Genomic DNA, 25,495 nt, shown 5'->3' on the forward strand with positions numbered 1-25,495 from the left:
CAATCAGCATCATGAAACTTTAAATGTCATCTCAACCAAACTAGCTTTACTGGTATTACTCTATTCCAGCCGATTTTAATGCCATTGCATGTCTTGTTGGTCCTTCACTTAAAGCTCTTCAAGAAAAACACTTGGGTTTAACTTACTCCTCAATTCCCACTTGCACATTACACAACCCCCTCTCCATCCGCCTGACAAGAGCTTCCCTGTTTGTCTTCACGCCTCCCTACAATATCAAACTGTTTTCACCAGACCACCCTTCAGTCGCACGGGACCGATCAATCAATCAATTTAACTCAAAACTGCCGTGCGCGGAGTTAAACATGCAGGGCAAACTGAAATTTTGTAAATTAAATTTGGACATTTTTGTTCGCCTTTGAGGATGCTTAAACTGTAAAAGCAGTTGACACAATTTAACATAAGCAAGCTGTCAATCAAATAAAAACAAGTCTATTCGTTTCACACAATGGCAACAACAAAAAGAGCAAAACAATTCAAATTTAAATAGAGAATTTTGACATTATATTTGACATGAGATAATCAAAACACAAGTAAGGGTTCTTCCCTGCAAAATTGTTTTGCTGACCTTATTATAACAGAAAAGATGAGTGTCATGAGATTGAGAGGGCAGCGACTAACATTTCCTGTAGATATACTCCCACGCCCTCTTCTGTACGTTATCGGCAAACAACAACCTCCCACTCTTTGACTTCCAAGGAAATGACAGCGTGCAGCTGAAACGCACTTATCTTACACTCTGAGCGAACGGCAGACAGGATGAGAACAGCATCATCGCAGGCGTCAGAAACTCACTGTAAAGATCACTTCAGATAATAACCCGCAAACATTTCTTTGAAGAGCTGTAGACTTTCGACTTGAGTAATGTGGGAGGAAAATCTGTTTGATCGAGACGTTTTTGTAGGTCGTAATCGTTGATCTATTTTAAAACGTGCAGTTGTACTCTATTAGAAAAACTATACTAATATTTAGCTTAAAAAATTCAGCCTATACAAATATCTATTTGAAATATTATTTATGCAAATAGTAATATAATAATACGATTAATAATAAAAACTTAATATTGTTATTATAAATTGAATCCATTTAATAAAACATTATTAAAATATTAACTTTTAAAGTTATAACAGTTTGAGTTTTATCAAACACGTAAAAATGTATACTGTTTTAATAAAACACTTGCCAGAATAACAAACATACAGTGACTGTGTTCCAACAAACAGTTGCGATGTCATCACAAATATATCCATCAATTTTATCGATAAAAGCACAAGCTTCTCCTTGATAGATTTAGGGATACATCCATTAGTCCTAACGTTAAGGAATCTTAATATCCAAGTCACAAACTTCCCACTAATGTCCTTTATATTCGCCTGTGAGATCTTCATCATCACTGTCCATTCCATCAGTGGTTACGATACGCAGCGGATTCTTCTGAAGGCAGACATCAAGTAGCTCTTTACTGGTTGCCGTTTTCCTGTCTTCTCTTTCCGTCCCGACTGCACATTGGTGGTGGTCTCTCTCCCCCCCACTCTCTCCCTCAGTGTTTCTCCTGCTAATAGATTGTGTTGCCTGAGGCACATCCTCCTCTATCCTGAGCGCCTCCCCCAACCTCTCTCCCAGCTCCTTCATCATCCGCCCGGGCTCACGTGGCTCTCCGCTCCGGATCTGCACGAGGAGGGGTGAGTCTCTCCCGTCAGTCACTGCGTCCTCTTTCAAGACCTCACAGCAGATTCCGGGTTCAAGAGGTCTGACCTCTGTTAACGTTTCTGTGTTTCCTTCATGCTGAGTGACAGCGCCTGGATCTGCTTGCTTTTCCTCTGTGTCTTCGTCCTCCGAATCGTCGTCGCTGCTCGAGTCGTCATCGCTGTCGTCTTCACCTTCTTCTTCTTCTTTCACCACGAGTTCAGCTGCATGCTCCAAAATCTCAAGCTCCAGGTCTAGATGGCTCTTCTGCAGCTTGGCTTTGCGCAGGGGCTCGGCAAGGGCGATCATATGTTTGGATCTGGTGGAGTAGTAAAAAAATATATATTCAAATGAGATTTTTACAGTGGAGTAATGAAGGACAAATTGGTGATGGGATTTTAAAGAGGGACTTTAACTGATAAAGGACTGTTTTTTCAACCACATTTTATGATTTCATACACCAACATGCTTGCACGACTAATACCCAAATATGAAGGAGTGATGGTTCACCCTCTTGTCATCTCAAACCTGTATGACTTTCTTTCTTCCCCAGAACATAAAAGAAGATATTCTGAAGAATGTCTGTAACCGAACAACGGTGGCCCCTATTGACTTCTATTGTACGGATGCAAAATCAATGCAAGTTAATGGCTACCGTTTACCAACATTCTTCAAAATATCTTCTTTTGTGTTCTGCCGAAGACAGTCATACAGGTTTTTAGAACATTTTTGGGTGAATTTTAAACTCACTTTACACTTTAAACTTCATAATACGGTATATTCCTTTTTCCATATCCTTACTTGAAGCTATCCTACGCCTTTGGAGAAAATTGGTGTACCAGCCACGTAGAGAACTTTAATAATGCAGGGATTTTTTTAAGGTTAGGTGTCATTCAGTGTAAATGCACCTGCATGAATATTATGGTAAACGTCATCGTTTGCAATCCAGAGAAATGTCAAAAGTTTGCATAAATAAACAAGTTATTTACAGGCAGCCTGTGGAAGCATGAACCAAAAAATTGGGTTTTGCCTGTTTGAGGAAATTTTATCATTCTGCTCAAGTACAGTCGCCATGGCTACAGTAGGGAGAACTCTGTAGGATTTCGGCATGCTTATGAGCTCTGCTTCCTACAGGGGAAATCATTTTACAACTGATGCTTCAGTAACACAAACCAGATAAACTAAACCGAATAGACACACATTCACATGCATTGTGAAACCGACAAAAATGTCTTTATTGTCATTGAACAATGAAACAGTTCACTTAATATAAGTATTAGATTACATGTTTAAAGTGAAATTCATCTAAAAATAAAAATCATGTCATCATTTACTAGCCCTCTTGTCATTTCAAACCTGTATGACTTTCTTTCCTCCACAGAACACCAAAGAAAATCTTCTGAAGAATGTTGTTAACCAAACAGCGCCAGCACCAATTCCCTCGCATTGGTTTTGTGTCCATACCATAGAAGTGAATGGGTGCAGCCACTTTTGAGTATATTTTAGACCGAAAAATGTAAGAAAAATTTTGGGTACACAGAAAATGTACAGCAAAAATGCTGAGCACAATGTGAAATGAAAAAGCAGAACAAAGTATTAAACATGTGGCCACGCAGTGCATGTTTAAAAAAATAAAAATGTCTCTGAATATTGTGTGAGAGGCGGTTGCTGAGCTAGGGCAAAACATTTTGAAGAGCTTTCAAATGTTAACAGTAAAACGCAGGCGATACAATCGACAAACGCATATCATAAGCAAGATGAAATGGCTGCAGACCAAAATAAATACACCAATCCGAGTTTCACTAATACCACCCATCTCCGCAAAGTTCCCGTGGGGACACGCAATATGCAAAGCATCCTGAAAAAAAATATTGCTACAATTCAATATTCTCAATGTACAGATGCCTGTAGTACAAGAGGCTCGGAGGCATACATTATTCATGAAGCAAATGCGTCTGGGTGCTGCCAAAACTCAAGTGGCTGCTATTAAAAGCTGCAAGTCACTAGAAGGCTTCATCGCCATGGTGATTAGCGACATACCGGGAGGTCGCGCTCACTACGGTTCCGAGGTCGTGGTCATTCACAAAAAATATAAAGCATGCGAGTTGAGGCCGTCCCATCTCTCTGTGCTTCAATTAACCCACTGCGGAGAACCCCGGATTCCTCTGTATTACCGCCCAGGCCTCGTGATCTCCTGAACCGTTGGAGGACAGGGACATGTAGGCGGACTACAACGTCTCATGAGGATACAGAGTACACAACACGCTTGGTGCCTTCAGGACGTATATAGAGGCGGACAGAGATTTGTTAGAGAGAGGGACTAAATCAGCCGGTCAATTTTCTGTAAGTTTTGTTTATATACAGTGTGCCGTACATGACACATAATACATGAATGTATGAAGTTTGTTTGCAAACAGATAACTTCATTCAAACTTTTCAAAAAACATTTTAGATCAAAATATTTAAGGCTCTTGCCTCTCAAAATATGCAAGCATCTGCACCTTTGAAAAATTCTGTTTCTTTAATAAGTTGACTTGATAATGACGGATATTAAAGTCTATAGACAGTTTCAAAATGCAACTTCCAGTACACATCCGCAAAGAATTCGCAACGAGTTCCCGTAGTTTAATTCTGATAACAAGCTAAAGAAATAAGTAAATCATGTGGCTAGCATGTTAAAGTATGTCTAGCCAATATTTTTTTGGCTTATCAGTAAAAGAACGGTTTCTCGGCTAAACTTAAATGTGACATGGTTAGACGACCCATTCAACAAAACGTTTATTGAATACAATTATTATACAACCAAATATGAATATAAATGAAATATGTTCTATTTTTAGCCACTGGCTAGATCGATAAACAAAAGCGGACAGGAAGTTAACTTCGAGCCAGGGACATTAAGACATTGAGTGTCCCTTTCCCCCGTGGGAAGTCATTATTGAGTTAGCGCTGTAGAAGCTCGCTTGTTTTCTCATCCTCTCTCCTTCCTTCACTTGAGCGGTAAGAGAATGCAGGCCTGCGGTGGAAACAAAGGCCCTTTTGGGGCAAAGGATAATGTTGTGCACAATTCAGTCATTACGACGGCACTGTTGTGGTTCGCCTTAATTAGCCAAGAAGAGGCGGCTTTTTAAGGATGGGAAAATAAAACAGGCCTGCTGCGACAAAGACGCACCAGAGGCAGCTTGAGAAACGAGTGAAAACCTTTATGTCTGGAGAGAGCTTGCCGTGAATTACTTATCTACTTCAAACAAAGCGCTTAGACTGCTGCTAGCTGCACTGAGCTCTTAAGACGTACAAATTAAGAACCCAGAAGGATGAAACATACCTCCGCCTTTTGAACAAGATAATGAGTCTCTTACAACAACTTAATTGGTATAACTCCATCTGAAAATCCTTAAATACTTTGTAATCATGCCTTTAATGTTATTCCTATTTAAACGCAAACGTACAAAGTCAATGAAACCGAGCAAACTACTATTTTTAAATAATGAATTTAAAGGGATGGTTCACCCATTCTTACATCATTTAATCATCCTCATGTCATTCGAAATGTGTATGACTTACTTTCTTCTGCAGAACAACAAAAAAAGATACTTCGAAAGAATGTTGGCAATCAAACAACCTTCCCTTCCATCGTATGGACACAGAATCACAGAGACATCTCAAAATATCTTCGTTTGTGTTCCACATAAAAAACATTCATATATAGGTTTTGAATGACATGAGGGTGAATAAATGATGACAGAATTTATTATAACTTTTTCTTTTATCATTCTTTTTTATTGTGAATTAAACTCCTGACCTTGGTGTTGTAAGCGCTATGCTCTACCGGTTGAGCTGAATATCCCTAGCGTTGCTTCCTGCATGTCCCTGGAAGAGAGAACTCTGAGAAGCTGGAAGGAAGAGAGCGTTGTCGTAGCCCAGACCAACTGTACAAGCCAGAGTGTTGGAATGGTGCTAAACCACACACTGAGAGCGAGTATGATCCCCTTATCCGCAAGAGCTCCAAGACCAGGATCAGTTTCCTCACACCAGCAGCCGTTTCAATCCACCTCTCTCTCTCTCTCTCTCTCTCTCTCTCTCTCTCTCTGTCTCTGAGCACGCTCAAACAAGACACTACAGTTCTCGCCGCCAATGCCAGAGAAACCAGTCTGCATGTTCACGAGACTTTTCTTAACTACAAACAAAAGCAATAGAACTAAATCATATATAAACAGTATATCGCGGCTGTCCTTCTGAAACCTTGCATCTCCAAATTCTTAGATTTTTACTTTTTGCCAAAGTAAATCATTGTTGTTAATCACCCTTTATTTTTGTCAGTGGATTTTGCTAATGTTGCAACAATCTTTAAAAATAATTTCAATAAGGGTAAAAATTGATCAATGGTGACAAGTATCCATATGAGTAGCACTGATACATTGTTTTTTAAGTGTAAAGCTCTCGTCGGCCAGCAATTATCGTTGAAAAATTTGGAAAAATTACCCGATACGTCAATCATATCCAAATATATCAGTTGTATTCAACACTATCAGGCAATTTCATTCACAACCAACACACAGTTCTAAACATTACATTATTTTACATTTTTGCATCATGACACCAAAGCTGATCAATATAAATAAAAGTAAACCATTCAACTCATCAAGTCAAAAAAGATGGCAAACCAGTCAAATGTCAGACCCCAAAACTAAAAAGGTCACAGCCAAATTCAAAGCCAAGTAAACTGAAGCCGTCATTGAAAACCTAAACAAAATTCAAACCAATCCCAGATCATTTAAGCTTGATTTCACAAAATGCCAAGGGAAACTTTCACAATTCACTCACCCACTGAAGCAAGACCTGACAGAAAACAGTAGTTCCCCAAACCACTTCACTGTGTCATGATTTAACGCTAACTGACAACAGAAATGTCCACTCTTGGGACAACTGACCGCAAGCTTTACGAAACCTCTGACCCATGTGGCCCCCGGGGCCCCCGTTCCCCTCGAGCCAGAGGCCTGAGCCTCCTGAAAAAAGAAAACACACTCGGCTGGGGGTCAATACGCTGTCAGAGCGAGCAACTTTCTCATCCTATCAAAAGACAAACCCTTAAGCTCACCTTTTACAGGTTGCCATGGTTGCCGTTCAGAATCCAACTTGCCCGATTACAAAGCGTGAACACAATGGCACAATGGACTGCAAGCTTCCGTCAGACAATGGTTTCATTGCACTTAGTGAAACACTGTAAGTTCTACCTTATCTTATCAGTTTTTTGAACGGGTTAAAGAGTCGTCGCACTGAAGTGATCCTGAAAGCTGAATTGGAGGAGGGAAAAGATAAGAAAATGCCAGTGGTTTAAGCAGTCTGGCTCCGAAGTCTCCATGACTTTGACAACAATTTATAGTATCAACTCATGTAAGGTCTAAGGCGGGTCATTTTTTGGAGGTCTATTGACAGTATACAATATACATAACAATGTTTTCAGAGGTGTATATGACGTTTTTTTTTACCTTAGAATGCCTATTTCTATTTTGTGAATACGTTATCTCCCTCGACAAAGAAGCAAAAACATGATCACATCCTAGTCCTGTGTCAGCCACATTGGTACTTCATTTTTTATTAAAATATGAATTGATACTATAAATAATTTACACGACTAAGTCACAAGGGTTTAGCAGGGACAAAAGCTCAGGAACTCCCGCAATAGCACCCTAGATTCAGTATAAAACAAATGGCCTGATGCTGTTCCAACCATATGTCAAAGTCTTGAGCGATTGTGGCCTAGTGTCAAGACAAGAGCAGATTCATGGAGCGCTGTCAATCAAACAGCCATAGACTGCGGTGTCCAACTCAATCCACTTTGTTTCGTTTCTGATCGGAGGGACGGCGCAGCGGTTTAAATCACGCATGAAGTCTTTAAGGCGTCATAAATTCTGTGAGATCTCAAGAGCAGGGATGCCGGTCAGATGGCAGAGAGACACTATAAATCATCCCCCAGGGGCAGCGTTCATTAATCCCAGCATTCATCACGAACAGCTGATAACAGATTTGAGGGGGAACTGCTGCCGCGGATAACATCTATAACCCAGAGATCCCTCAAAGACGGATCGCTCATCTGGACCGGGCCGTTCTTCTGGGAGGAAAGGGTTGTTTAAATAATCTGACAGTGGATGTTGAAAACGCTGTCACAACAAACCTGCTATGATAACGGGGAATCGTCTACACAAAATAGAACTGTGGGGATTTGATCAAAAGCTACGCCGTTTGAAAGTGCGCGCAACTCTCCTGCCATCACTTCGCATGCCATGAACAGCTCCGACAGAACGGAAAAATTGTGAGCGCTGTTTTAAGTCGACTTAAGAGACAAAGGGATGCGAACTGGAAATCAATTTTCGCCGTGATGTTGGGAATCACCTCAAGGCAAGTACAACAGTGGCACAAAATGCAGGCACAGATTCTGCAAGCAGCGCTTTCTAAAGCCCTCGGGTCGGTTTAGTCTTTTGTTCTGTTCAATTAAACGCAGAACAAGGAGAGAATAAAAGAACACACGTATTCATTCGCAGGTCAATGATGTGACTCAGACCATGCATTTTGCAAACAATGGTGGGCGGCAGTGGAGTCAAGGCGATATTTAGCTCGGACCAAGGGAATGAGGTTTGGCTGTTTAGCATGGCCTGGTTTCAGCCGTGGCTAGATGTTGTAACCACACAATGTGCATCCAAGAAAATCTTTCAGCTCTTTCATTCAAAGCTGTGCGTTGTATAAGAAGGGCATATTTCCGATAAAGAGGGACACCTAGACATGAAAACGCTCATCATTACTGCACCGTCATGTCATTCCAAACCTGTATGACCATCTTTCATTTGCTGAACTTCAGATATTTTAAGGATGTTGGTAAGCAAACAACATTGACCTCGATTGTATGGACACCAAATCAGAGACGTAAATATCTTCTTTTGTGTTCCTCAGAAGAAAGAGTCAGATACAGATTTTGAATGGCACATGGTTAAATAAATAATGCCAGAATTAGTTTTTGGGGTAAAACAGTCGACTTTCATGAGGACCTGCATCAGCCGACCAACTGCCATTGAGATGACAATGAATTTTGTCTTCCCCTTTCTCTCCATAACTTGGAGGTCCAGGCAGACCTAATTGAGTTTTCCAGCACGCTGATGATAGATCTGTGCAGTTCTCTGTGTAATGTATAAGTCTCTCGCTCGCTCGCTCTCTCTCGCTCTCTCTCTCTCGCTCTCTCTCTCTCGCTCTCTCTCTCTCGCTCTCTCTCTCTCGCTCTCTCTCGCTCTCTCTCGCTCTCGCTCTCTCTCGCTCTCTCTCGCTCTCTCTCGCTCTCTCTCGCTCTCTCTCGCTCTCTCTCGCTCTCTCTCGCTCTCTCTCGCTCTCTCTCGCTCTCTCTCATTGAGAAAACAGGCACACTGGAACTGACATTTTACACATCTATTATTAATTAGCTGTCAAGCCATCGTGCTGGACAGAAAAACAAGAAATTGAAAGATTTCTGTCTGGGATCCCTGCAGGGTGTTTAACGTTTCTCTCACTGGGCACAGGGCCTATAACTTCAGACGTGCATTTTTCAACCAGATTTCTTCAAGACAAGCGTACAACTTCAGCTGAACTCCAGCCAAATGCAGAGTATATCTCATTACTGAATTATGTGCCGGCTATAATTCGCATTTTAAACAAGGATGTGGTTACAAATTATGGCTCGCATAGATCACGAATGCGATATTGCCCGCTGTGAATCAAGTTCAAGCACTGGGATCCTGTTTAACTTGCCCTGAAAGAACATTATAAAATCTGAGTTCAGACTTTAAATTCTGATGGGATGAGCTATGTTTGAAGCTTTTGTAAAACAATGAATATACACTCTTGACCTAATACAAATTATCATCATAATCATAAATAAATATATTATCCTTTAAGTGATAAGATCCATTACAGTGATTCATAAGTACATTTGCTAAATTTGAGTGATATAGTCCTATAATATTTTTATATAAACACACTGTCTAATAATAATAATAATAATAATCATAATGGTTGTTATTTATTTCTGATAAATATGAATTATTGAACCAGTTTTTGAACCAGTTCTTTCTCCTCCAAAAATACTTCAGGTGACATTTTGCAGAAATGAACTTACTTGACCCTCTGGATCCAGATGCAATAGTCGGTGATGTAGAGATCATTGAGGATATATGCCGGATCGTTCTCTCTGAAGATCTTATGGATGGCAAGCAGACATTTCAGGACGCAAGCCTTCCCTGTGACAAAGAGAAAGCAGTTCTCACATCAGGTATTTTAACTCAGGCATGTAAAATTGCAGATTTGTTCATCTAAATTTAGAAGGACTGTCAAACGATTAATCGGGATTAATCGCATCCAAAGGTTTTGTTTACAAAATATGTCTGTGTACTGTGCATATTAATTCTGTATTTATAAACAAAAGCACTTATTATTATATTTAAGAAAAATGTAAAAATGAATAAACGTTTATAAATATTTAAATTATTGGTAAATATAAATAAATACATACATATAATTATTTCCTAAATATGCATATATGTGTATGTTTTTGTGTTTATAAACACAACAAAATTTATATGCACAGTACACAGACATATATTATGTAAACACAAACTTTTATTATGGATGCAACTAATCGTTTGACAGCCTTAAAAAATATTATGCACAGGAAATACAAAACATAAACATAATTTAATGTGGCAGTCTGTAAGTTATTTTGAGAATTTTTTTTACTAAAACCAATTATTGAGCAAGTACATGAAAGAAGGGTGTCTCAAAACCCTTGCTGGATTCACCAAAAAGGCTTGTAATAATGGTTTGTAATTTTCCCTGTCGGGTCGACTTTTCCGGAGATCCTTATTTAGTGTCTTTCGTCTATGTGTCATTTCGTCACATTCGTGAACAGAATGAAGAGGATCAGACTGACGGGTAGCATTGTACACAGTCATTTTTTCTTGGAAACTTTTAGTATTTAGTACATTTACTTTTAAACGGCAAGCTGCGCTGCGCTGACATCTAGGGTGGCCATTTTCATAACACCAAAAAGGAGGACACTTTGCGGCATTTAGTGAGGCTAGAATAATCTGGTGTACATTAGCAAATATAATACAATTTTGTCTATCATATCGATGGTATCGATGGTATGGGGTCAGCTGTGGCCTAAAGGTTAGAGCGTTGGGCTTGTGATCAGAAGGTTGCCGGTGCTAATCTCAGTGCCAGCAGGTCATGACTGAAGGGCCCTTGAGCAAGGCACCTTACCCCTGATTGCTCTGCAGTAATGTGCCACTGTATAAAACTATTTGTAAGTCGCTTTGGATAAAAGCGTCTGCCAAATGAATAAATGTAAATGGTATCATGATACAGTGATTCTGAAACAGTCTACTCTATTCAGTGCCAGACAATTTGATCTACGACATATCTTGATGTATACCTATGTGTAACAGAGGCAAAAAAGTGTTTGTTCACAGTATTTGTATTTATTCAAGACACTCCTGTATGACTGGTGATGCTTGACTGCATGATAGACTTTACAAAGCTCTGCAGCGGAGATTTTGTCATTCTGAGGTGATGTTGCCTCCCGAAATTAAGACCTAAGGGAAAGACGTACCAGCAGCTCGTCGGTTACCTTAATATTTTTCAGTGCTGACATGTCGGTCAATGGCGGCTTTCCCTTTACAACTAACGTCCACTTTACAGCGACATAGTGTGCAAAATACATGGAAAGCATCTCTACTGCTTTTTGATATGAATTCGTGCTCTTTTGTCCATTCCGGACAAAATGATGTCTGACGTTTCGGCATGTTAACGTTATGATGTGAAGTAGCCAGTACGTGGACTGTGAAAACCAAGAAATACAAACTGATGAGAGTTTACAAAGAAAAGGGGAATGTGTTTGGACTCGTGTGAAAACCAGAATTAATAATGGCAGACATGGATTTATTTCTTCTGAACAGATCAGGAAAAACATTTTATAATATTTCAATAGATAACACAAAAACCGTAGCGCACTTGTAGTGTTACAGATGGGTACACAATTCCAGCGGTTGTTCTCTCTCTTTGTTATGTTCATTATGATAAATGTAACTTAAGCCCTTTTTGCATGGGATTAGTATTATCTGGGGACCTCATGTGATTTAGAAATTTCCTTCCCACATCTGTATTTCATGTGACGCACTCGCACGTGATAAGTGAAGCCTGTGATTAAACTCATATTTACAGACTTATTTCCTGGACATGATGGCAAGGCTTTGTGTATAGTTTATGTATATACAGTTGTGTGGTGTAGAATGATATATGACAGTAACTGTCGGCATCTGAAACCCGCGGTCACTTTCGGGGATCTTATGTCCAGTTCCACGAGAAACAACAAAACAACTCCTTGCCAAAACGGCAGTTTTGTGCTATTTGAGTCTGTTTATGTTCTACTGTGTTTAATGTTATATAATCTGCATTGTGATCTCTAATGTTTATTACGCTCTACTGATGTACAGTGACGATTCTCATCGGTTCCCTGTCACAGGTCACACATGACATACGACTCAAAACATCAGACTCGTCCGCACAGTTGTGAGGAGCCGATTCACAATTCACGTAAAGAAATTACCTCCGCACATCACGTGCAGTAGCAATTACAAACTGAGATGGTGACAAAGTGATGGCTTTAAACAAAGATAGATTTACATAAGCAGAAAAACTGCAAAAGATATTAAGACTCACACATGTTGATATAAGATTTCTTAAACACCCTTTATACAAACCGTTACAAATTTTCAGCAAGAATCTCTTCAAATAAAGATTTTTCTAATAATAAATAAATCTATTTCCCAAGTGAAAACTAATGCAACATTAACTCTCAAAAAACATGAATATATTCTTCCATTGTTCTTATCAAGTACATTTACTTTGTTTAAAGGATGTTTGTTTACTGGAAAACATGACAGAAATGCTGATTAAGAAAATGACTTGCAGTACAGCTCGAGATCAACTTTTGCTTGAGCAAACAGAGAATTCTGCGAAGAGCAGATGTTTTTTAATCATTCAAGGAGATTAGTCTATTCTACATTATAGCATCTGCTAGACACAAAATACACCTTAAGGGAGCTGCGTGGTGTTGATATTTGTTGTCACAAGTAAGATGTAAAAATATTCCATCCGCATGAGGGCTCAGTCGCGAACCGCAAAAAGGCCCTCAACGCTTCTCGAGTCGCCCACAGAATAGCCTGGCACCCGGCGCAGACATTCCGAGCGGCTCAGAAAACAAACAGCGCGCTCGAAACCAAGGAAAACCTTTCGCAAACATTTGGTTCCCATTTAAGCTGGAGCTCTCAGGCGGAGAAAACATGAGCGGCCTTCCAGACGTGCGAGAAAAACTCCAGGAACTCAAAGTGCCTTTTTTCATTCCCTGACTTTTTATAATTGAAGGGTTTTCTGCTTTTCTTTTCGGAGCGCTGAAGAAAAGAAATTGGGGTTCTTCCGATGACCAGCTGAGGCACTTCTGCAGTGCATGCTGGGTTTGGATTAATCACGTCCTGCAATCCTGTGCCTTGGTGGAAAAAAGCAAGAGCAACTCGAGGAGGTCAGGACTGGAAAAAAAGGAAACAATGAGAAGGAAAGCCTCTTTATACTGACCGGTTTCTGAAGCTGTAGACCAATCTGGAACATTCACATTTATGAATTTGGCAGACGCTTTTATCCAAAGTGACTTACATTGCATTGTACTATACATTTGTTTTTGACTATGTGCAATCCCCTGGGATGCAACCCATGACCATGAGTGCCACTCACTAACCACTGAGCGCCACTCACTAACCACTGATCTACAGGAAAGCTACAGAGAACCTTTTTCACAACAGAATAGGTGATGCAGAGATGAACAAACTAGGTATGAACCAATGAATTAATAGAGCCTGTTGTTCTCAAACCACAATCTCATTAACCCACTATGTCCCATTCAGGGTGCTCTGTCATCCCAGCCCTCCTCATTCTCCTCGAGGGCACATCGGCTTCAGCAGCCGACTAAAGGATCACCGACAAGCTGCCAGAGGGCTGTTCAAATATTTACCCCAGATAACATTTCCATTGCCGCTTTGGTCTTGTCGCATCATTAATGGGCTTGTTTTCCTACTACATACAACAGTTTGCTTTCACAGCCGCTTAAATGAAGTGCCTCAAATTAGAGTAAGCACACATCAGATACACACCTCCTGTCCCGCTCCGCTGACAAATTAATTACGCAGCAGTCACGCTCTGACAAGGCGGCGCGCTCTCGGAGGCGAGTTACGGTTCTTTAAAGGGGAGCCTTATTGCTCGCAGGGCTTCGCGGTTGTAAATCTACAAATTGTAGACTCAAGCGAAATGCCACAGAGGCTCTGCGTGAAAACATAAGCAAGTGGCTCAGGGGGATGTTAACAAATGTCTACCTTGTATAAAAGAGTGTAAACTACTCTTAATGGTACTGACTGCTTATTTGAACAAAGTGAGTCGGATCAGGGATGACTGCTGGACCTCATGTCCCTTAAAAAGCAGAATCGAATAGAAATGAATTCATGTGAAGTGATGTTCTGCACGTTGAGACCAGAGACGTAAAAGGGGTCCTTTAAGTGCTGTTTACTTACGTCAGTTTAACATTTTCATGTTGACTTCACCCAAAATTGAAAATTATTTCATTCATTATTTACATACCGTCATGTCATTCCAAGCTTGGATGACTTTCTATCTAACCCAGAACACAAATGAAGATATTTCGAAGAACGGTGATAACCAAACAACACTGACCCTATTGACCTTCTTTTGTGTTAGAATAAAGAGTCATATAGGTCTTAATGACATGAGGTAGAATAAATGATGGCAGATTTAAATATTATGGGTGAAATATCCTTTTAAGGAACCTTTGTTTTCCTGTCATCATAAGAAGCTTCCTGAACATCACATGAACCTGCGGTCGTTGTAAATGAAGCGTTAACTTAAACGTTTCCCATAATCCTATATCTTACAGGCCCTTTAACTGCAGTTAGTTATGAGTGCTTAAATCAACACGTGCCGGATAATCTTACCACCCCTGAAACGTCTTTACCCTTCCCTTCTGCCTCTCCTACAGATGGCTTGTTTGATTTAAAGGTTGCTCCTCCGTCTGCAATATCAAAGCCGGCATAGTCTGCTCCCCAGAATCGGATTCCTTCAGAAGTAAAGAGACAACTCTCTCGGCTTCCCTCCATCTCAACCTGCCTCCCACACAGCAGACGAAACACACGAGACATGACCAATCTGTTGACTTTCCTGTCATGGTGAACGTCTTTTACCGGAGCACCCCGCTGTTCAGGGGAGAACGCTGATTGTTGTGTTAAAGTCGGTCCCGTGTGTCAACAGGTTTGTCTGCTGTGGGTAAATATAGGTTGTGACACGCTCGACCTGTCATTAACCCCTAAGGTAATTATAAGCTACTTTAACAAGCAGAAAAATGGGGGCCGGACTTAATTTAATTGATTGGATGGGATTCATGGAAGCAAATCAGCAGATGGTAATAGTCATCCTATTACCCTCCTGACGCATTGCAGGCACTCAATTATGAGGACACTCTCTAAGTCAAGTTCCCCTTCAAGAGCATCTCCATATATGCCAATATAATTCGGGGTGGGGGGGGGGTTTCGAGCAGGGGGGGCAAGTGTGACCACCATTGGCATACGTGAAGAGAACACATCTTCAAAATGCCAGACGCCATGGAACGTGAGCATTTTCCCACTCAAGTCGGTAACAACGACAAACTGCCGTCAGGTTGAGACCCCGATGAGGATGTCAAGCATGCACATGAGTTTCCTCCGAGACCGTCTCTGACAGTTGGTGCAGAAATTCTTTGGTTATGCAAACCGATTGTTGCAGCAGCTGTCCCGGTGGCTGGTCTCAGACGATCTTGGAGGTGAAGATGCTGGATGTGGAGGTCCTGGGGTGATGTGGTTACACACGTGGTCTGCGGTTGTGAGGCCGGTTGGATGTACTGTCAAATTCTCTGAAATGCCTTTGGATACAGCTCATGGTAGAGAAAAGAACATTTAATTCATGAGCAACAGCTCTGGTGGACATTCCTGCAGTAAGAATGCCAATTGCATGCTCCCTCAAAACTTGCAACATCTGTTGCATTGTGCGGTGCGATAAAACTTCATATTTTAAAGTGGCCTTTTATTGTGGCCAGCCCAAGGGACAACTGTGCAATAATCATGCTGTCTAATCATCATTTTGATTTGCCACATCTGTGAGGTGGATGGATTATCTCGGCAAAGGAGAAGTGCTCACTAACATAGATTTAGAAAGATTTGTGAACAATATTTGAGAGAAATAGGCCTTGTGTGTACATAGAAAAAGTCTTAGATTCTTGAGTGTTGTGTTTATAATTTTGTTCAGTGTAGTTATACGTGTATTACTTAAAGCAGTATTAATGTTGCTTTTGGTACGAATACACTTTTTGGAGCAAGGTTGAGTGAGTTCATCAAAAATCAGTGTTCGGTCTCCTTTACTTAGCCCAAGTTTACACCAGGAAGCTTATAATAATAATATTAATTTTGAAATACACCGTTGAGTCCAATTTCACAGGCAATGTCCATTTGACCTGCTTTTTTGACTTAAAAGAAATATTTTTACCTGGGTTAAAGTAACCTCTAATTTTATGTTTTAGACAGGTTTCAAAACATAGCGAAAGTGGCAAAAGTTACAGATTGCAGCATTAAAATTTTATCGTATCGTCAGCCAAAATATACAAGTATTTCAAATATATATATGAAAAAACTTTGTATGGAAAATGTAAATAAATGTTTTCTTATTGAGTAACATGCACTGTTAAATAATTTACAATAAGACCAGGAATGAAAGTAAATAGGGTAAATTATGATTCGCTAACGCTAACGTTAAAGGTTAACATTAAAGGGACAGTGCGACCAAAAAATGATCAATTCTGTCATCATTTACTCATCACCCTTGAGTGTTTCCAAATTTTTATAAATGTCTTTGTTCTGATTAACACAGAGAAAGAACTGATTGTTATTGGCCACCATTGACCATAGTACGAAAAAATACAAATGGTAGTCCCAGAACAGTTTGCTTTTCATACATTCTTCAAAATGTCGTCTTTTGTGTTCAACAAAATAAAGAAATGTATACAGATTTGGAACAACTTGAGGGCGAGTAAATGAATACAGAATATTCATTTTTGGGTAAACGGTCTCATTGACAATATCATAAATACATCTAAATTTATGATTTCAAGAAACCAGCTTCCACGGATACCTAGGACTAAAAGAGATCTGCTTGTTTTTAATGTGACGGCAGCAGGGCTTCTCATAAGGGAAAAGCACAACCAGGTTTATAGGGTGAGGACGAGGTCATGAGTTTAGTCCTGACCCTTGACCTCACTCTTGGTGGCCTGAAAGACTGGTCTGGTTTAACTGGGAAAAGAAAACTCACCGGATTGAAAAATGCGAGCTGCATCCTTCACTGCACTTGTGATCAGAGAGAAATGACGATAGAGAGGGTAACACAAAGATCTTCTGCTGAATGACACCAGCACATCTTGTAGCGATTGATAAGTCTGTAATACACACACATATTATATTAGCAAACATCTGATAGTCTTTTACCATTGTAATACCAGAATAAAGGGATTTCAATCCCATTAATTTATACATGGAACCTGCCCACAACTTGTTGACAGAACATTTCGGCAGATGCTGTTATCCAAAATGACATATTTAAGAAATACATTTTTTATCAGTCTGCGTGTTCCCTGGACTCAAACCCAAAACCCAATGCCTAACACCCAAGCCTTAAGAAAACTATCGTCTATATATTATTCCAAATATCCAATATTTAACCGTTTCCCGTCTGAAGACGTTTTTAAAGCATAGCCAAACCTGTATACACACACGCGGTCTGTAAATTGCTCCAAATCTGCCTATGCATATTACATCAATCATTTTTAACTCCACTCGTAATTACAGCAATTTGCTCTAATTATCCCCATCGACTTCGCATTTTAATGGAAGGGTAAATACTAGGTCAACTTTTAACACCTTGGCAAATGGCGCGCTTAATTGTAAGCCGCGTTTAATCGCGGGCCTCCGAGTTCTTCGCGGCCCAGACAAGCGCTTTGGGGAAAGAAAACATGTCTTTCTTTCCTCTCGTCGTGTTTTCCACCCTCCCACAGGACCCTCCCCTCCGCTTTCTCTCAGCAGCTTGTTAAGAGTGCACCCGGAGTCATTCGAGCATCTCATCACAGCTCATGCACTCCCCCAGGCTATTAAACACTGGTGTAAATAAGCCTACTGAAAGGGGGCGGCTCAGGGATGCTGGTCGGTTGGGGGTTTACAGCGGTTAGGCTGAACAGAAGAGAGAGAGGCGGGAGAGGAGAATGAAAGAGAGAAAAAAATGAGGGTGTTGAGGATAAACTAGATTTGCATTTCCTGGAGGAAATATGAGCAAGGCGAGGGAAAAAATTAAATTTTAGATTGGAAAAGGTTTTGGTTCTGTATAAATACAAAGGCGCATTAGAGGTGCCGTCAACACAAAGCACAACACTGAACTGAGAAAAAACATTAGCGAATTAGTATGCGTGTCTTGTTTATTAGGTAAAAAATCTAAACATCTTTTAAACATGATAAATCTGATTGAAATTCAGACATAAGATATTACAAGACATACAGCTGGAGAGAACAAAAATAATAAAATGTATTTTCAGTATAGTTATGTGTTTAATTAAAATGAGCATTTTAGATTCTCTCATTTTTTGCAGAAAATTGAAACAGTACAAACTGCTCCAAATAAAATTTGTACATTAATGTTTAAAAACAATGAGATTTTTTTACATGTATTTTAGATAAAAAAATGAATTTATGATGGAATAAAGGTCATTGCACATTGAGTCAGAAATTTGCGTCAGATATTTTCTCACGTTAAAAATAAACACGGCCTTATGTGTGTCAATTACATTTACACGCTGCCTCCAAAATCTTCATACGTCACAAAAACACTTGTAACGGGTGTGGTTTTCCTCATGCGTAGCAAGCATTTTGAGAGCTTTTTTGACAATTGAGAACCACTGAAATACTGACTTTCACGAGAGAAATAACACAAGGGATGAATGGCGGCGGATGGGTATGAAAAACGGGAGACGGACTGTGTGTGCAAAGACCATAAACCTGATTTTCACAACTCTTATGCGTCTTTGCATTCTCTCACTGTGTCATTCCAGAGGTTTGTTACTGTTGAAATTAAATAAACACTGGACTGGAACTGCCACAATACATGCAGAAATGAAGCGATCTTGATTTGGAGTTTGAACATGAACAAAAAAACGTTTATTCTTAAAACAAGAGAAAAAGGATTTCCCTATTAGGTGTGAAAAATAAACTTTTTTTTTAACATCTTATGCTCCTCAGAAAAAAGCATCAATCGGCGTCAAAGCGGCTACACCTCACATCAAAAGTCTTAACATTTTACATGTATGCATTTAGCAAACGCTTTAATCCAAAGTGACTTACAATGCGTTCAAGAAACACATTTTTTATAGGTATGTGTTCCCCGAAATGACGTTAACAGTGCTAACCCAATGCTCTACCAAATGAGCTAGAGGAACAATATTGAGAAATATCAATATAGTGCTGCCTTTAAAGAACTGTGAAGGCAAACAGTGAGACAATGAGGGGGCAGAGAGTGTTGTGTGTGTGCGTGTTGAGAGCACACAGTTGGAGGATGTCATTACCACCCGTCCATTATCGGTATAACTGTGAAGTGCTGGCTCTCAGCGTGCTGAGCTAGAAGAGGTGTTGGGTTACTCGCCCTCATTGTCACATGCGCTGCGGAAATGTGGAGGATAAGGGACCGCCGCCACCGCAGGAGCAAAGATGCACGCACACACGAAAGCTAGCGCCTCTCGCTGTGACCACGCACTATTAGTTTCACTCCAAATCGGCACTCTTTGTTTCTCAAAATTTGGTAAAAAGTATGATGTAGTGGATTAAAGGCATAGTTTCCCCAAACATTAAAACTTTAAATCAAAACCTGTACAACACTCTTTCTTCAGTGGAAAACCAAAGAGGATCTTTTGGGAAAAGTCCACACAATTGAGTCCAATGTCGTTTGGTTACTAATGTTCATTAAACTGTCTTTTGTGTTCTGCGAACAGTCATACAGATCTGGAATGACAGGAGGGTCGAGTAAAGACACCGCTTTAAAAATGCCAACCAACGAAACAAATTCAGGATCACGACCTACTTGTGTAAATCAGGCTTTGCACAGTTTGAGGCCTCTGACCTAGAACCTGATCTAGGATATAGGATCAGGTTGTTCTCCATCCATCTCCGTTCCAGTTCAAGGAGTACGGAGTCTGAGATGTTTTATGAACATTGTTTATTGAGCAAGAGTGCTGATGTTGTATCAGATTGTATCTCGGTGAACAAGATCGTATGAATGCGGGATGTGTTCCCACATCTAAAGATCTACATTCATGTGGGCTCCTTCAGTTAAGGTCTTGTTTACGGTTGTTTGCACATTCAATCACTGAAGTGTGCAGTCAGACCATGATTTTTGTTACACTGTTGGATTGATCACATACCTCAAGCCAGCTGAGAGTACCGCTGAGCTTCCTGATGGTCCAAGCTGACTCTACCTGCCATACACAAAAGCATCAGTCAATTCAGAAATCAATGATCCAGAACACAATACAAATGTACTTTATAATAACCTAGATGGTGTGTCGAGCGATATCTGTAGTTTACGAAAACTATTAAAACATTCCTGTTCATTTGAAATTAAAGCGATAGCGATAGCTAACCATCAAAATGAATATTCTGTCATTATTTACCATCTCTTGCATTCGGCAGAACACAAAAGATGATATTTTGAAAAATGTTGGTGACAGAAAGTGATGGGTCCCCATTGACTTACATACATTTGATTTGTGTCCATAGGTTAGAAGTCAAAGGGGACCAACCGTTTTTGGTTACCAAAATTCTTTTTTTATATCTTTTGTGTTTTGCAGAAGAAAGTCACACAGGTTCAAGCTGACAAAGGGGTGAGTAAATAATGACAGAATTATAATTTTGAAGGTGAACAATTCTTTTAAATAAAATATTGACCTAAATATTATTTATAGAACATAAGCTAAAAAAAGAAATGGTACATTAACAAACGTAAGTAATATTATTAACAGAAAATAAATCAAAACTGAACTAAACGTGAAACAAATAAAAATGAATTTTAGCATATAAAATTAATATATTTGTATAAATAAATATATTAAAAATATATCAATATAATGATAATAATGTAAAAAAAACATTTAATTAAAAAAATTAACACGAATAGGATCAAAATGATACAATAAATCTGATGGTCAAATGTCATTTAGACAAGAACAAGGAGAAAATCTGACTGACAGACCCAGATTTAAACTTGTTTTTCTGGCATGACAACCACGGTGTCACAGCATGTGTGCTAACCACTAGACCACGGCTCAAATGAAAAATGTCATAATTTCAAGAATGTATTTCCAAAATATTGTATCACAGATTTTCACTACATGTAAAGTACACTGTAAGCCACAAGCCTGGGCACAAACCCAACAGACACCTTCTCCAGCATTACTTATAACATTACAGCGCTATGGCTTCCAAAGCAATGTTTTAAAACTTAATCTTGTGAAAACACCATTTTCACATTTTTTTTATACTTATGTTACAACTACTAGCATGTGCAGTTGCTTTCCAGAAAGAAGGTCTGGAAAACGTTAAAGGAACGTATCAACTTCCTGGAACTTACAGCCAGAAGACATCTGTGACAGACAAACACCCACTTACGTTGTGTTCTCCCTCCGTAGTGCGCACATCATATATGTACGCGAGTATGATATCCACCAAACTGAGCCAAACGTGAAAGCGTGCCTTCTTATCCAGCAGGTACGAACGGTTCGTGAACTTCCTCATCTGCTCCTTTTCTTCCTCTGTGAAAGTAACGGCTGCGAAAAGAGAAAGAGAGAGACTCACAACGTTGCTTAGCGACTTTATCTTCTAATATCACAGGGAGGAATAGTCAATGCCAACATCTCCCTGAAAAAAAGTTAAACTCATGCTCCGGCAGGGTGTGATTGATGCCTGTGATCTGCTGTGAGCTTTCGAAAACAAAACGAAAACCCCCAAGTATGACGCAATTATTTTTAAATCAGATCTGGAGATGAGACATCGAAAACGTTTTGAAGCATGCGAGTGGAGTTACCGCAAGAGATAAGCAAAGTTACCCAGTTTGATTGATGTCCTAAACCGTCTTGATAATGCACCGGGGAGGAAAGAGATGCAGAGAGCGACAGAAAAAAAGAAAGTGAAATGGACCAGTCAGCATTTTGGTATCAGCTGAAAGTGATCCCCTGCTTGGTTCCTGCACCACCCCTGACAGAGCCCCTCACATGCACGCTGGCTTGTCCATAAACACGTGCACTTTAATTTGAACGTCTCAAAACTGGCCAGCACTAATAGACGTTGAGTTCTGGCTCTCCTGTGAGCTGCTGGATTCCAAGGACGTGACGACTGAATAACTCCCCCGTTTTTTACTCTCTCCACCTGACTTACCCTTTAACACGGCTGTTTCAGCCTGGCAGGAAACAAGGACCCCTGGGAGACCAAAACCAGGAGCAGGGGGTGTGGGGGAGGGAGTTCAGCTCAGGGTTCACCGTACACACAAACACAAAACAGGGTTGTGTATGTATTTTCCAGGTTTTTTGTGCGCGTATTGTTTAGTTTAGTTATTTATACGAAAAAAAGGAAATACACAGGCATCCAGACCACAAACACAACAGCTGTTGCGAGTGAAACAGGGAGAGTTGAATAATGAAGTGTGTGTACATACATAAACTGACACGATAAAGATGTCCACGGGGACAGAAAGCGTGAAGTTCCTCGATACACACGGGGACACAAGCACACTCACATAAACACACAAAACAAAAGGAGAGACGAGACAAGAAGGGAGAGCCAACTAGGGTTGTAAAAATATATATTATACTCAGCAAGGCAAAGTCCCGCCACCCAGTAAAACGAACCAATCAATAACACCTGACGATTCTCTGTGGCTCTCGTGATGCTTTGCAGCCTGTGCGGTGGCACAGTTAATGAGGTGACCATGACAATTTAGATATTAAGCGCAATTTAAAAACCAAAGTTATGATACAGTTCATGTCATGTTTCTGAAATATGCCGTTTTTAAATCTGCTATCCTCCATTCAAGTAGATAAGACTGTGGACTTGCTATAATGTAAATAACTGCGCAGAGTATTGCAAACATGGCCGCTGAGTGGCAAGACTTCCGTAAATGGACTTTGATAGACATAATTTGAGCCGCTTAAAAAGATGTCTTGGCTCTTCGCAGCTTGGTAATGGTAATGGCAATGGACGGTCCCCCATTTTGTCAAGCTAAAAAAAAGTCATAATAACGAAGCGAAACCATACGTTGGCGAGTAAAAATGATTAACATTTTGAGCGTATTTAGCTAAGATAGGTTGTGTATAAAAGACAAATCTACAAACGCAAAGACAGAACGCTGGCTCAAGTACAAATCTCTTATCTCTTTTTCTCATGTATCTCACCCCTAGTGTTGCATTTATACAGTACAAATAATTTAAATTACATTTCATGCAGTGTGTTATGTTGCCGTGTGTGAATGTAAGAAGTATGCCAAGTTGTAAAAATCTAATTTATTTGTATTATTTTGCCTTGTTGTGTAAGCACTGTCGAGCTTGTGCAGAGGCTGAAGCTTTTGCCAGAGGGGAACTGGAATCCCCTAGTTAGGCCTGGTTTCCCTCTGAGGTTTTTTGGGGGGTTCCTAGCCACCGTTTGCATACTGTTTTGCACTGTTTGCCTGGCCCGGGGGGGGGCTGCTAGAATTGTATAGTTTTATTTAATTAACACTGCATATAGGAATTTATAGTCTGTCTGATATTTGACCAGTGTTTTGACTTGCATAACCTTATATGTTTTGCTTATAATGTTTTGTTGTACAGCTGCTTTGTAACAATGAAAATTGTAAAAAGCGCTATAAAAACAAAGCTGACTTGACTTGAATAGGACCTTAAAAATCAAGAATAGTTACTCAGGAATATTTAGTCTTTAATCATTTAAATAGTGGCAGTATTTGACGTGTGCACAGGTATCATGTGAAATCGTGATCTGGCCTCGGGGGACAATTGGCCAGAAGGTAGCTAAAAGGCAAGCTGGTGAGTTATCAAAGTGTCTGGGAGGGTTAAACGATCTCTATCTTCATGTCCTTTGAATTGCCTGAAACAGTCGATTACAGAGTTGCTACGGACGACAGTCCTTATTCATTAATAGCCATTCACGTTCTATATACAGATATTTGTAAACTTTGATTTTCGTCCTCTTTGTTATATCTAAATATGATCAAAACCCAAAGAGGAAAACCATAATTAACTTTAATGGCTCAACAAGCCGGATACAGACAGGAAACACTCAGAATTAAGGAAAGAGACATTTTGGCAGCGACTATCAGCTGCATGCATTTCAGCCAGACCCTTAAAGATGGCCCGTCCTGGAAATGAGTGGAAATGAATCAGTTCTACGTATCCAGGGTACTTATGAAAATACAGAAGTGTACAGAAGCAGTAACTCTGTGCCAGTATAGCTCAACAACACATCGACTGATTGACTGACTGATATATACTGACAGACGTTTTGAAACACACACACATAGAGATCTTGAATGATCTCCATCTCTTTCTGTATCTACATCACTCGATCTTCTCTTCTGTGATTGGAGCAGCTGTTTAACCCCCCTGCAGTAACATATGGTAGCAGCACATTCTGTAATCGGCACTGAGGAATTAGCAGACGTTCTAGTGATAAAGAGCTCGCTGGTGTGGATGCTCGTGCATGTATCATACTTGTGTCTTACACATACACACATTAATAAGACAACACTTTTCCATTAGCTTTTTAGTTTTTCAAATACAATGGATGTATTTTCAATTAAAGCATAAGCCGATAGATATAGACATACCAGACTTTTCATTTACAATTAATTTACTTACCGAATTAGATAGAGAGACAGACAAGAAGACACAGACAGATGAGGACAGGAGAGATGGAGATAGACAAACAAACAAACAAACAAACCAGAGAAGACAGACAGATAGACAGACAGACAAGAAAAAGAGACAAGATACAAAGACAGATCGACGAGAATAGACAGACAAACAGGGACAGATATACAATAAGATAGACAAGGAGAGACAGACAGATGGGGACAGATGGACAGACAGAAAAACAAAGAGACACAGACAGACAGACAAGAAGAGACGGACAAGAATTGACAGATAGACAGCACAAGGCAGACAGACAGACATAGATGGACCGACCGGCAGACAAGAAGAGAAAGACATATGAGAGACAGGAAGACACAGACAGGCAGACAGAGACAGACAAACAAGAAGGAACAGAGATAAACAGGCAAAGGAATAAGAAGAGAGACAGACAGAAAGAGACAGACAGATGAGGACAGAAAGACAAGAAGAGATAGATAGACAGACATACAGATAGTAAGAGAGGAGACAGAGACAAACATACATGACAGACAGAGAAATGAACGAGACGGAAAGACAAAAAGAGATAGACAGACATACAGATAAACAAGAAGAGACACAGGCAGACAAATAAAATCAGAAAGATAAGAGACATGCAGATATAGATAGACAAGAAAGAAAGAAATGAACAGACTATCTGTG

At 39.9% G+C, this 25,495-nt stretch overlaps 1 protein-coding gene across 1 annotated transcript in view; it reads right to left on the reverse strand.

Moving 5' to 3' along the window:
- Positions 1 to 1,089: 1,089 nt before the first annotated feature.
- shq1 (SHQ1, H/ACA ribonucleoprotein assembly factor) overlaps positions 1,090 to 25,495 on the reverse strand; it is a 32,371-nt gene continuing 7,965 nt past the window's right edge. The window contains exons 8-12 of the mRNA XM_079459817.1: positions 21,567 to 21,724; positions 20,324 to 20,377; positions 17,179 to 17,302; positions 9,845 to 9,965; positions 1,090 to 2,023 (exon numbers count right to left, since the gene is read on the reverse strand). Of these exons, the coding sequence (XP_079315943.1) occupies positions 1,372 to 2,023; positions 9,845 to 9,965; positions 17,179 to 17,302; positions 20,324 to 20,377; positions 21,567 to 21,724 (1,109 nt within the window). The 3' untranslated portion in view covers positions 1,090 to 1,371. The remainder of the gene's footprint in view (positions 2,024 to 9,844; positions 9,966 to 17,178; positions 17,303 to 20,323; positions 20,378 to 21,566; positions 21,725 to 25,495) is intronic.

Source organism: Barbatula barbatula, assembly GCF_947034865.1.
Source record: "Barbatula barbatula genome assembly, chromosome: 7".
NCBI classification, from domain to species: domain Eukaryota; kingdom Metazoa; phylum Chordata; class Actinopteri; order Cypriniformes; family Nemacheilidae; genus Barbatula; species Barbatula barbatula.